The sequence below is a fragment of the Motacilla alba genome, chromosome 3 (assembly GCF_015832195.1).
Source record: "Motacilla alba alba isolate MOTALB_02 chromosome 3, Motacilla_alba_V1.0_pri, whole genome shotgun sequence".
NCBI lineage: Eukaryota > Metazoa > Chordata > Aves > Passeriformes > Motacillidae > Motacilla > Motacilla alba.
Window position 1 is genome coordinate 139,224 of NC_052018.1, and position 13,719 is coordinate 152,942.

Here is a 13,719-nt window from a genome sequence, read left to right on the forward strand (position 1 = left end):
TATGCTCCTCACACCCTGCTGTGAGACACATCAACTTACCTCCTGAAGCTTGAAGTTCTTCCGCTCAGAAAACTGAACTTCATTCCAGACAACTTCCACACCTTCCTCGGTGTCCATGGCCAGGTAGGCACTGTCAATCCCCGGGACATTGCGCTGGTTCACCTGCAGGGAAGGGCGGACACACCTGTGAGCTGAAGCCAGCAAGACCTGACCATTGCCATGCAGCACTCACTGGAAAATTATCAACTCTGCTCATTAGCTTTTAATTAAATGAGAATTCCAGGACAGGATTGGCACGTGTATCTCGGAGCAGGGCATATCCAAAACATGAGTCCCTGCAGAGCACGCGAGCAGCCAGTCCTGAGCACGCCGGTGGGGAAACCTCGTGTGCACAAATGCTGTGCTACAGCAAAGCTGCCTTCCACCAACAATATACTAGATTTTCATGGCTCAGGACACCTGCAACTCAATCCACCACAAAAAAAAAACACTCCAACAATACAAAACAGATACAGAAATGTCTCAAGAACTCAGATAAAACTGGTGAGGGAATCCTCTGAAAGGTGATGACACCTGAAACTCAATCAAAGCAGAGAGGAACAAGGGGAAAGCTGAAGCTTCAGAGGTGGGAACCAACAACACAAGGGAAACCACTACAGTAATTTCTTTAGTTAATAATTGTAAACAGTGACCCAGCACAAGTACATCCACACTGAATATTAAAGACACAGATGAGCACACAGAAAGAAGGAAGGTAAGGGGAGGGGATTGAGAGTTTGGAGCCCAGCACAGCAATGCAAGGGCTCTGGGAGGGCATAAGGCTGAAAGAGCTGCAGAGATCAGAGCTGAACCCTGCTCCCAGCAGCAAAGTTTTCTGTAACATTGCTCTTCTTCAGATATGTAGCAGCATTCAAAGATGAGCATGGTCTCTTTCATCCAGCATCCCTGGCATTTACTGCAATGCCTCTGCCAGGCAACTTCACAGGCACACAGCAGTCATGGTGAATATCCCACTGCACCAGGCAACGTGCAGTGACAGAACTGGATTCAAAGCACTTAGAGGGGACAAGAAGGCAGAATTCACCTTTTAATTGTCAACCAGCAATCATTGCTGTTCCCATCTGCTGACCACACACCAAGAATCACTTCACAGACCCATAGGACAACCTGAGCTGGAAGAGACTCACAAGGATCACTGCAGTCCAGCTTCTGGTCCTGCACAGGAAAACCCCAAGAATCCCACCCTGTGTCTAAGAGCACTGTCCCAGCACCCCCTGAACTCAGACAGGGCTGGTGCTGATTACCAGGCCTGGCAGCTTTCAGCTGACCCAGTTTCCCCCTGAGGTAACTGTTAACACAGATTGGCCTGGCAAATCCAGACTCATCCTCTGCTTCTATCACCTCCAAAACATTTCAGAGCTCCTCCTTCTCATATTGTGTCACCTTCTCTTCCCTCACCAGGGACCTCACCAGCATCTTATTGCTGGAAACTTCTCACCTTATATAAGAGCTCCCTCAAAAATCCCTTCTCCCTTGGCAGCCACTTTCACATGATCAAATTTACCCAATTTCATCATTCCAGCTGAGTTACCCTTTCCCATTCTACTCCCTCCACAGCCTGACAACACAGAGTGACAGGCCACCAGCACAGGTGGATTCTTTATGATCTCCCAAGGGACTCTGAACAGGCCCAATGACATGTAATGCTCTGGCACTGCAGGTGACACACTGCAGGGACAAGGGTGCCAAGCACAGTAAAACCAGAGTGATACAGACTTCTCTGGCAACTGAGCAGTAAACCAGTGTGACATGAGCAGCCAGCTGCAAGGCATGGCACAGGCAGGAATGAGGGGTACAGGCCACAGTGACACAAGGAGAGCCAGAGCTACAGAGGACAGCTATGGAAAATCATCACACGAGGTGACAGCCCAGTATGAACCACCCCACTTCCTTCCACCCGAGCTGCCTACATAACTGAGGGGTGAAAGGACTGAGACTTGGTTAAGGAAGGCGTTCATATTGATCCAAAAAACTTGATTTTTATATATATATATATATATAACTTTATTAAATATATATGTGTACACATATATATATATGTATGTATATGTATGTATGTATGTATATAAACACACAGACACCAACAGGCCAGGCCTGTTATGTTTCATCATTAAAGAAAGCTGAAGGAATAAAAGGAATTAAGGATAGAACATTTATTCCTTCAAATTTCAGAATAACTAATATCTTAGGGATGACAACAGCATAAAATCACCCAGTACAATCACTAAGGCTGAATGGCAAAAGGGTTTAACTCCAGGGAAGGTTAAAGAAGCCCAAGGCAGCAGAGAGGCAGGTGTGTGTGAGCAGTGCAAGGACAAGGTAACAGCCACCACACTGACACCCAGCACCCCCACAGCCCTTTGGATTCTCCTTTTCCATCCCACCTGCTGCCTGTTCACAGCAACACCATGGCTGGAGATGACATCTAAATGATGGAGTCCAGTGGCCCTCTGCTGAAAGGCGTCCAGCTTTACTGGATTGAGTAAATCCTCAAGTAGCAGCAACTGCTGAAAATCTGCCCCAGTAAAGCAGCTGGGGCTGGGGACTTGTCACATCTCCCACTTCTGGCCAAGCTCCCTGAGCACAAAGGATTTCCATGACTCATAGGCAAGATCCCAGAGCACCAGATATGACTCAGGACACCAAACCCAGCTGACATCACTGATGGCAATTCTGTTCCTCAGGAGATTCAGCAGCTTGGGGAGAAGAGTAGAAGGGGAAAAATGCAGACAGACAACTGAAAGGCAACAGCAGACTCCTCCTGCCTGCCAAATCCCTGCAGCACATCCCTCCCCGTGCTCGGCAAAGCAGAATCCTAAACCCTCATGAAAGCACTGAGGTAATTTATTACTCTGGGGCTTGTCCCAGACAGCCCCGGAGTAGGCAGCTTCTACACTCTGAGGGAGGAAGTGCCCTGGGCCCAGCTTAGCCCGAATTTCTGCAGCACAGCAGAGGAAGCAGCTCTGCACTACAGAAGTACAAACACAGCTCTGAGTCCATGTCAGCAAAAGGCAAGGAAACTCAACGAGAATTTCAAGTACTTAAATGAGTACAGGTGGAGTGGCACAGTAGCTCTAAGGGGGGAAAATGTCTGGAAGGAGTGGCACAGTAGCTCTAAGGGGGGAAAATGTCTGGAAGTTAAATTTCCCTTTGGAAAGTTATTCCATTGTCCAATGCATATTTTTTCTATAGCTCTCAAACACCTGTGTATCTGTTGCTGAAAGAGCACAGACTTTTGGAGAGACATTCTGTAGTTCACATGATCTGTCAATTAAACAAAAAACCAGTCTAAGTCACAAGTCACAGTGATGATTTACATTCTAGGGATAAAAGGTACAAAAACTGGGGAAAAGTCCACAGTAACTACACTATCAGCACAGAATGGACTTGCATCTTGAAAAAGAGCTGGGGAGAGGCAGCTCACCAGGCCACACCCTCACAAGAAGCCCCAGGTCTGCTCAGAGTAGCATGAATATGTTACTCAGTTTCCCTGGCCACTTGTTTAAGCCGGAGAGAGGTGAAAGCTCTGCCCAGCCACCTGGGAAATGGGTGGAACCAGAGATAAGAGACCCCCAGAGCAGCAGCTGGGCCATGAGGAGCTCAGCTTCTCTTTGAGCTGTGGGTAAACTAAAAGCAGCAAATTTACCAACAGGAATTGAACAAAAAGGGCTCTCTGGGATCTGAGGCTAATCTAGAATGTAACACAATAAAGAATGCCAGGTCCACTGCAGGCAAAGGGAAAAGAAATCAAGCAAGAAACAATGCTACTTCATGTTTTAATTAAACTGACACACTGGCCTTGGCAATTACAGTCATGGTAGTGAAATGCTGAAAGGCTTTAATTCAACAAGAAAATTAAAATAACCAGTGTAATTTAACAGCAGCAAGGAAAGGAAGGTATTGATTATTACCTTGGCTGTACAGACCGCCTCATGCAGCAACTAAACCGTAAGGAAAAGACAATCTGACCATCAGCAATACAGTAATTGGTTCTTCCAGACATGCTGCAACAAGTAACAGGATCAAACACATCAGTAAGAAGTTAGTCTGTTAACCCAAGGCAGGCATCTGGACCATCTAAAGAGAGAGCTGAAAGTGCTCAGTGTGTTGAAGTTCTCCCTTGCTCCTAGCTTCACTGCCCCAGCTCAGGAGCTGCTGTGCTGAAAGCCAAGCCAAAGCTGACAGCGTGAGCCCCTGCCACCTGCCACGGGTCCTGCTCTGTGCTGACCTGCACAGCTGAGCCCTGCTGGGAGCCAGGACACCCGCATGGAGCCCAGGCCCCTCCTGCCAGCCAGGGCTGCATCTGCTCCAGGAAAGGGACGAGTTTGGAACCCCTGCAAAGTGTCACACTGCCACTCTACAGGCTGTCACCCAGCGGCCATCCAGCCTCTCCAAAAGCACTCTGACAACTCTGGCTAAACAACACACTGCAGGACAGACCTAACTAAAATTCCCACCAGGAAACTCCCCAGGCAGTAGATCAGCCGTTTACAAAAACACAAAAGTATGACAGGAGTAGAGACACTTTGAACAGAAACAGCACTCCTCTGGATGCAGTCACTGAGATTGGAAAAGCAGTCTCAGATCATGGAGTCCAGCCACTCCCCAGCACTGCCAAGGCCACCACTAACCCATCCCACAAAGTGCCACATCCACACTGCTTTTAAATTCCTGCAGGGATGGGGACTGCACCCCTGCCCTGGTCAGCCTGTGCCAAGGCTGGACATATCTTTAAGGAAGGAGTTTTCCTTAAAACCCACCCTGAACCTCCTGTGGCCCAGCCTGAAGCCATTTCCACTTGTCCTGTCCCTGTTCCCTGGGAGCAGAGCCCAAGTCTCACCTGGCTGCACCCTCCTGCCAGGAGAAGGTCCCCCCTGAGGCTCCTTTTCTCCAGACTGAGCCCCCTCCCAGCTCCCTCAGCCTCTCCTGGTGCTTCAGCCCCTTCCCAGCTCCGTTCCCTTCTCTGGATACACTCCAGCCCCTCAGTGTCCCCTTCTCTGGATACACTCCAGCCCCTCAGTGTCTCTCTTGTTGGGAGGGGCCCAGAGCTGCCCCCAGGATCTGAGGTGCAGCCCCACCAGTGCCAAGTATCCCAGAGGGAAGGAGGCATCATGCCACCTATTTAATGGACACCAGAAATGAACACAAATTGCCCAATGCAAGACCAGAGGGATGAGTGCTCAGTTTCACTCGGTGCTTCAAAACAAACAAGCAATTCAGTGAAGTGCAAGAGCTCAGTCCCACTGAGCTGGTCTATGGCAGGAGGAAGAGGCAATGACTCTTCATCCCTAGCTCCCAAAGGGAAACAGAAACAGCACAGCAAAATAGACAAGGGAGTGTGGAAGAAACCCCAATATCTATAAATAAGCCCATTCAGACAGCTCATCAGGAAGGTTCTGGTAACTGCACTGGGAATGAGTGCCAGCAGTGTGAAACTCCAAGGAGAGAGGGAAAACCAGACAGGACAAACTCCATGTGAGCTACTCCCAGTCTGCTACAGCCCATCCTGTCCTTCTGTGATACTTTCACTCAGCAGAGAGATCTTCAAATCACTGCAGGTAACTCTGAACAACATCAATCACACAGGAGGGGTTGAAAGATCAGTACACTGAACAGAAAATGCCATAAAAATTGGTATATTGTGGAAGTACCAGTCTTGGAAACAATCCCCAAAGCCACATGAAACACTCATGAAAAGTGATTGTTTCATGTTTTCTGATAATACTGGAGAAAGCAAGCAATGAGGTGAGCAAGCATCATATTTTAAAGAGGATCATGAACACCTGATCCTGACACACATCTATAAATGGCAAAGCTGACTGCTATAAGACGTCAGAAGTAAAAATGGCTGCAAGGTGAGATTACCAGTAATTTTGGAGTAAGAGTAATTTGGGTACACTATCCATGGGATGTTTGAGGGAACTTCCAAAAGTACACAAAAAGAACGATCAAGCCAAGCCCTTAGCCTTGTCACCATCACCTGTACTGTCTTTTTGTTAAACTATTTTTCAAGCTATTTTCCATGCCAATGTGCTTCTCAATATCTGGGTGTGTGCACAGGCAAGCACACACATCTGAGGGGCACAGGCAAGCACACAACCTTCATGCCAGACGAGCCAGAGTTGGGACAAGACGTCTTGGGGTCGGATTTTGCAGAGACAGAGGGCCTGGGAGAAAGGCACTAGACACCTGAAAGGAGGTTTTTCCTGAGCACTGATAAAGAGAAACGGGATACACTTTCCTGCCATCCGTGTCACCATGGGATGCACAAAGATCACCATGGCTAACCCCCGTCTGGCTGAGCTCTGTCTGTCAGGATTTGCCAGGCAGCCTCCCGCAGGCAGGATCTGGAGTCAGAGAGTCACAGCCTCTCCCCAAGGCCAGGCTCCAGCAGGGCTGTGGCAGCTGCCAGGGCACCACGATGGCTGCCTGGGCCTCCCAAGACAGAGGGCAGGCTTTGGTGCTGCTGCAGACCACGGCGATTTTAGAACAGCTCCGTAAGGCATGCAGAGGGAACTCCATCCCTCAGCTGCGGGCAGCCCAGCACCTCCAGCCTCCCAGGAGCTCTGGAGAGCAGCAGCCAGGCACCCCTGCTCCAGCCACTGCTGCAAGGAGCGAGTGCCAGCTGCCCGTCACAGCCTGTGAGCAAGGACACAACGGGGCTGTGACAAAAGCTGGCTCTGCACCCTGAAGTGCCCCTCAGCTCTTTCTGGCACATCCCAAGGGTTCATTTCCTTCAGGGAGCCCCCGCATGAGCCAATAAAAATGTTAAAAGGCTTCACATACTCCCTTCTTAATACCTTCCCAGTGGTCAAGGAATGCTATAAAAACTACAGCATGGCATTAGTTTTCTCCACCAACTGGGGAAAAACAGATCCATTGTCAAAGACTCTCAGGGAGCTGGCAGCACTCTAAGTGCCAGCTTGCTTGGAGAACTGGTGCTTATCTTTTACTACCTCAGTAAGTTTCCTTCCAGTCACAACAGAGGCTGAGAAAAATCAGGCTCCAGCATCCCAGAATCCAAACACTCAGTCTGTTAGCATTTTTTCTCCAAGAATCCTGCACTCTGTCCCATTGAAGAAATGTAAATCCAGAGGTACAAAAGTCACCAGCTGCCTTCAAAAAAAAAAACTATTCAAGCAACAGAGACTCCCCCTAGAAGTGAGAAGACAACAAAGAGATAAAGATGCAGCAGAGCCAGTGTTTCAGTTCCTGTCTCTCTGAGTTCAGGTCCTCCTGAATCACAACTCTTCTCTTAACATTGGATAGTTCCAGCATAGATCAGAGCATCTGTAAGCCCGAGCACTGAAGCCAGCTGTAACATCCAGCCATCAACAGCTGAGGAGTGCCAATCCAAATGACAGACAGATTCTCTGCAGGAAAAAGAGAACCAAACTCACGGCAGTGTGCTGCCTAAATGAATTTTTTAACTTCCAGTATCCAATGAAGAACAGCAAGACTGGACTCAGATGCACAGGTACACGCTGTCTCAAACTCTGCTCCCCGAGTTCTGCTCCTGACCTGACACCCAGGCCCACAGGGAGCCTCACTCCCTCACAGGGAGCCTCACCCATCACGCTGTCCCAGGCTGCACGCCGCTGTAAGGGAAGCTGCGAAGGGCTGCAGCTTTCATCCGAGGGTGAAAAACCCCAGACAGAAAAACAAGAATTACCCAACGTGGCAACTACTGCATACACAGCCACACTGACACATGAGGCATGTGCCCAGAGATAAGGCAGAAAGGAACATCTTGATCTCAGCAGCCACTGAAGTGGGGCAGAACACGGAAAGTGCAGCAGGGGAAAGTCCAGCAGCTGATCCGCAAAGGAGCCAGTAACACATGAGCCACAGAGCAGCAATCAGCCAAAAGGTCACCGATGGCTATCAGGAACTGAAACGTCCCCTTCAGCCACCCCAAAAATCCCCCTCAACACCTCAGAGTCTGTGGTGCCCGAGCCTTGTGCCTGCTGTCGGTGCAGGACAGCATGGGACAAGCTTCCAGATGGCAGACAGGACACGAGCAGGGCTGCAAGAACAGCACAATGCTGTTCTTCCCCTGCTCTTCCCACTGCTCCTGAGCAGCCTGGCACATTCTCTGGGAAAAGGTAAAGGTATTTAAGCAGAGATCAGTGCTCATTCTCCCATTTTCTGCCCCTTCTGCTCCAAGTGGCAGGCTGAAGAGCGCAGCAGCACTGGATGAGAGCAGCAGCACCCCGGGCAGGCTGTGCCTCGTGACAGAACAGGCAGCCAGGCCCAAGCCTCTGCCCTCTTCACCCGGACAGACACACTCACACACCCCGAAAAGGGGAGCTGCTGGTGCCCCCACACACACGACATGGATTCCTTCTCCCAAAGTACACTGCAAAGATGTCAACAAAGTACTTCTTACAAAGCCTTGGCTTACACAGTCACACCGTGTTCTCCTCCCCAGAACACGTACAGAGAGAAACTTGGTCAAGAGACAGCCCTGACACACAGCAAACCCAAGGACAGGCCATCTAGGAGGGGCTGAGCCTCTCCTACTCACGCGAGCTTGCCAAGCCAAACGCCACAACGCTGGGCTGAAAATATTCTGCTGCAGCAGAGCACAACCCTCCTGCAGCTGTGTGTCATCCATGTGGCTCCCAGCAGGGACAGCAGGCACGGAGCTCTCAGTTTCAGGAGGCTAAACCTGACCTGCCAACATGGTGCTGCAATCCTGCTCCATTAGGAAGTTTCTATTCCTAGGAGGCACAGCAGATAATTCTCGAGATACTTGGACAACCCAAGAAAAGCAAGCTATGCATGCATGCTGCCTGCAAGAAGGAAATGGAAATGTCCTGTCGCAGCAGGAACAGAGGGGTTGGGCTTTCAGGGAGAGCAAGCAGAAGAGAGCCAGGCAAGCACAGGCTGGGAGACCCCACCAGCCCTGCGACCACCCTGCCCTCATGCTGTGGGGCCTTGCCCTGTGCTTCAGCCACGGGACAAGACACTCTGTAAAGCATCACCTGTGTGCTGGTCAGGAGAGAAACCAGGGATGTGGGCAAAATCCAAGGGCCAGATTCAGCTCTGGGAGGAAAGCAGCAGAGTCCACAACACTGCAGGAACCACAGGTACTTCTCCATGTTCCACAAAAAATGGAATTTGGGGAACATGAGCATTTTCTATCTTGTTAAAAAGGGTTCCTAGTTAAAAATGTCACAGAAGCATTTGATTTTAATCAAACTACTCCGAACTTTCATGGGAATGACACTCTTTGCACTATGGAAGCTCCCTGTTAATAGAAAGAATTACAATCAATTAACTCAACACTCAATCCTTTTTTACATCTGAAATTTATGCAGGAATAGAATACAGAATAGCCAGCTGGAAGGGACCTCTACAGATTTCCTGGTTCCACTGTTCAACCCAATCAGGGCTGGCCCATGTCACAGCATGCTGGGCGTTGTCCAAATGCCTCAAACACAGACAAGCCTGGGGCATCGACCTCCTCTCCAGGAAGCCTGGGGCAGGTGTGACCCTCTCAGTAAGGAAATGCTCCCTCTTGTCCAGCCTGACCCTCCCCAGATGAAGCCTGGAGCCGTTCCCTGGTGTCCTGGCCCTGGATCCCAGGGAGAAGACCTATAGAGGGAGCATCCCCTCCCATGAACATCTGGTTCTGCTGTGTACAATAGCCCCAGGATGGGGTTCTGTGCCGTCCCACGCTGCTCCTGCCTGGACGAGGTTTGCCCTCTCCATGCCAGGGCACACGCTCGCTCCAGCCGAGACGCTGCCACCCAGCACGTGGGTCCCTGTGGTCCCCTTCTGCAGGGCTGCGCTCCGCCCGCTCAGCCCTGTTCGCAGCAGCATTTCCCCCTGTGAAGCGGTGTGTTTCCATTACTGGGCACGGTCAGCTCGTTTGCGGCCCGGTGCTGCCCCGCTCAGCCCTGTTCCCAGCAGCATTTCCCCCTGTGAAGCGGTGTGTTTCCGTTAGCGGGCACGGTCAGCACGTTCGCGGCCCGGTGCTGCCCCGCTCAGCCCTGTTCCCAGCAGCATTTCCCCCTGTGAAGCGGTGTGTTTCCGTTAGCGGGCACGGTCAGCACGTTCGCGGCCCGGTGCTGCCCCGCTCAGCCCTGTTCCCAGCAGCATTGCCCCCTGTGAAGCGGTGTGTTTCCGTTAGCGGGCACGGTCAGCTCGTTCGCGGCCCGGTGCTGCCCCGCTCAGCCCTGTTCCCAGCAGCATTTCCCCCTGTGAAGCGGTGTGTTTCCGTTAGCGGGCACGGTCAGCTCGTTCGCGGCCCGGTGCTGCCCCGCTCCCCTCCCCGAGCCCCGGGCCCGGCGCGGCCCCGAGGGTGTGGCCGCCTCGGGGCGTGGCCAGAGCGCGCCGCAGCCAATGGGAGCCGCCGGCGGTGATGTAACGCTCTGCACTGCCTCTCATTGGCTGGCGAGGCCGACCCGCGGGCCCCGCCCCGGCCCCGCCCCGCGCTGCCCCAGGCCCGGCTCCGGTCCCGGTCCCGGTTCTGGTTCTGGTCCCGGTCCCGGCCGGGCCGCGGGGCGCTAGGGAGGGCCTGAGGCCGCTCTCCCCGAATCGGGAGCGGCAGCCAGGGCGTGCGGGGACGGCACGGCCAGCTCAGGCCGTCCTGCCCCCGCGACCGTGCCGGGACCGGCGGCGCGGGCGCCGTCCCGCCGAAAGCTGCTCGTTTCGGTAAGCGGGCACCGGCATCCCCGGCGCACAGCCAGCCCGCCCCTCCCTGCTGCGGGCCCTGTCTGCACTGTCTGCACAGCTCCACCTCTGCTGCAGCGAGTGCGTCGCTCATGGACGGTAAAATAATCTTTAAAAAAAAAATAGCGAGGCCATTACATTTCAAAACCTACACCGAAGCACGCACCCGGAGCAAGCAGGACAGGATGTCACACGTAGCAAGTACCAGAGCACAGGCAGAACACTCTGCCTCAAACATGTGTGAGCACCCATCCCTCTCCAGATTATCCTGTCTCATTGTTTCCACGGTGCCACCTCATCCCACATCCAGCAGATACTGCCATAATAAAAGATCGGGATTGCATCACTGGGAAAAGGTCGGCAAATGCTTTTTCCACACAGCAACACCATCTCCCTGAGAGCGGTGGTGAGTAAGAGCCTGTTACCACACTGCACGGACAGGAATAACCTGTGCTGACTGAGCTGTCACACCTCCCCGGGGAAAAGGGCACCCTGCTCTGGACACTCAGCAAAGCTGTGCACCAAATAAACCCCAGGTGAGGGCATCTGCAGTGCCAGAGTTTACTCCGGAGGGCAGATCAGCCCAAACGATTATGACAGCAAAGACAGCCTGCTGTCATGCAGTTCAGGCAACAAAAGCCTCTCCACCAGCTGAAGGCTAACTGAGACACAAATTCACAGGTGAAATCTAGAGACACAGCAGGATCTCACTGCAGGTCAGCTGCAGCTGAGGCTGCTCCCAGTCAGACACAAGTCTGTGCAGCCTTGCTGCGTGAAGGCTTCAGCAGCAGCAGCAGCCCTGAGCTCACCCAGATCACTCAACAAGGTGTTCTGTGGCCCCGAGGTCCATCCCTCAGCTCTGACCTCCACAACCTGAAGCCGTAAGACAATCATTTAGCCACGCCAAAACGTCAATTAATTTAATTTGTCTGCTAAGGGGGGGCTGAAATCCAAAGAAAACACTAGAGCCTCCCAAATGTTACTTGTCTGTAGGAGAGGACAGAAAAAAACGCTGTGTCTCCTTGTGTCAAAATGATCAGTACTAAACAAAACACTTTGAAAAGACAGCACAAACAAACCAGCTTTGTTCTGCAGCATGTGCCCCTTCAGTGCAGAGCAAGAGATAAAGCACTTCGGGTACGGAATACATTGTGAAGGACACAGCCAGGCATTCACACTCTTTAAAGAAAGAGAAACGGAAACTTTTTTTTCCCCCTAATGTTAAAGCTACATTTGTAACCAATCTGCAGAGCCACAGCAGAAAAGGCCCATTCTGACCACACCACACCAGCGTTTGGCTCACATTAAACCAAACCACGACAGCTCTCAGCCAGCAAAGGTGAAGAACTGCAGGGAATCCCTGACCTTACTCCGACCTCCAGATTTACATCAGAACAAACGACTCTCTCACCACCCCCGCGGCCTGCACTGCCCTTTTCGCAGTGGTGGACAAAGCAGACAAACCCCTGTGCTCAGCCCCTGAGCCGGCAGAGAAAAGCCCCATCAGCACTTGTGCCGCAGCACGTTGTGTGGCTGTCAGCACCTGCCAGGGCTGCACCGCCTGCCCAGCCAGGGGAGAGGCACTGTGCCAGCACACAACAGAAACCAGTTCGTGCAGACAGCCCCCAGGAAGAAAAACAGAGCCCAGCAACGAGCGGAAAAAAGGATAGTCCCAAACACCACGATCTAATCTCCTTGTGCCTTGGCAGAGCACGCTGCCAGCACACGCACTGAGGGTGGGTACGGGCAGGCCAAGGAACAAGCCTGTGTGAGCTGACTGTGCTGCATCCCGACTGCGGACGACAAAGCAAAGCGGGCGCTCAAAGCTGAGGAGCCCGGGTAAGCGGCTCAGGCAACTGGCCGCCTCGGCAGCAGGCACATCCACTGCCCAGAGAACACCAAGAATTGTCCAGTCACCGCTCCTCACCACTCCCAGAGAGAAAGATCCGTGAACGCGACGCACACCGGGAGAGCCGGAGCCACTCCCTGCTCGGCAGCAGCAGCAGCTGGCCGGCACGGCGGCCGCGGCAGGGCACACAGCGCTGGCTGCGCTCCAGCCCGCGGAACGGCGGCCCTCGACACGGGCACCCATCTCCCCGCCTCCCGCGAGCGCGGCGGAGCCCCCTGCGGGGCCGAGCTGTCCCGGGAAAGGTGGCAGGAGCACCGGGGATGGGGGGGAAGGTGCGGGGGAGGCGGGACAAGCGCCGCCGGGCCCCGCCCGGGCTGCCCCGCAGCCCAGCTCCGGGAGCCGGCTCCCGGCACTGACCTCCTCGCGCCGCTTCTGCCAGCGGCCGCACGGCGACTCCTCCAGGATCTCGGACTCGTCCTCGCTCTCCTCCTCCTCCTCCTCTGGGGGCGCCGCGGAAGTCACCGGCGCAGACACCGAGGTCATCCCCGGGCCAGACGAGGCGGGCTCCGGCTTGGGGTCGGAGCCGCTGCTGGGCACCTGCTTGGACTCGCCCTCCGACATGCTGCGGTCGCACACGCTGCGGGAGAGGCGCGGTCCGTGAGGCGCGGTGGGGCGCCAGGCCAGGCCAGGCCGGGCCGGGCCCACCGGGCCGGACCGGGCCGCGCCCGCCGGGCCTGTCAGCCGGGGCCGCGCCCCAGGCCTGCCAGCAGCGGCCGACCGAGGCGGCCGCGGGGCGAGGCGGGGGGCGAGAGGGGGGGGCGAGGGGCCGAGGGGCGGGGGCACTTACCGGGCCCGCAGCGCCTCCCGGTCCCGAGCACGGCCCCGCCGCAACCGCCGCGCTGCGTAACGCGCCGAGCGGGGCGGGGCCTCTGCCGCAGCCAATCAGCGCCGCGAGCGCCGCGTCAGCGCCCGCCAATGGCCGGCGGGCGGGGTCCCACGGAGCGGCACACGACAGGGGGCGCCCTGCGCGAACAGCCGTGAAGGATCGTGAATAGGGCGGGGCAGCCCCGCGCAACAGCCAATGAGATAGCGAGAGGGGGCCCTCGGGCTCGCTGATTGGTCGGTGGGCG

The 13,719-nt window shown here is 54.1% G+C and overlaps 1 protein-coding gene across 4 annotated transcripts in view; it reads right to left on the reverse strand.

The window, feature by feature from the left end:
* NRBP1 (nuclear receptor binding protein 1) overlaps positions 1-13,590 on the reverse strand; it is a 35,430-nt gene extending 21,840 nt beyond the window's left edge. For 2 of the 4 annotated variants that reach the window (XM_038130417.1, XM_038130415.1), the window contains exons 1-3: positions 13,437-13,590; positions 13,007-13,226; positions 40-162 (exon numbers count right to left, since the gene is read on the reverse strand). In XM_038130417.1, coding sequence (XP_037986345.1) covers positions 40-162; positions 13,007-13,210 — 327 coding nt within the window. In that variant the 5' untranslated portion in view covers positions 13,211-13,226; positions 13,437-13,590. Of the gene's footprint in view, positions 1-39; positions 163-13,006; positions 13,227-13,436 lie in introns of those variants that run through there. The other 2 variants (XM_038130416.1, XM_038130418.1) reach the window with 2 other exon arrangements.
* Positions 13,591-13,719: the final 129 nt, after the last annotated feature.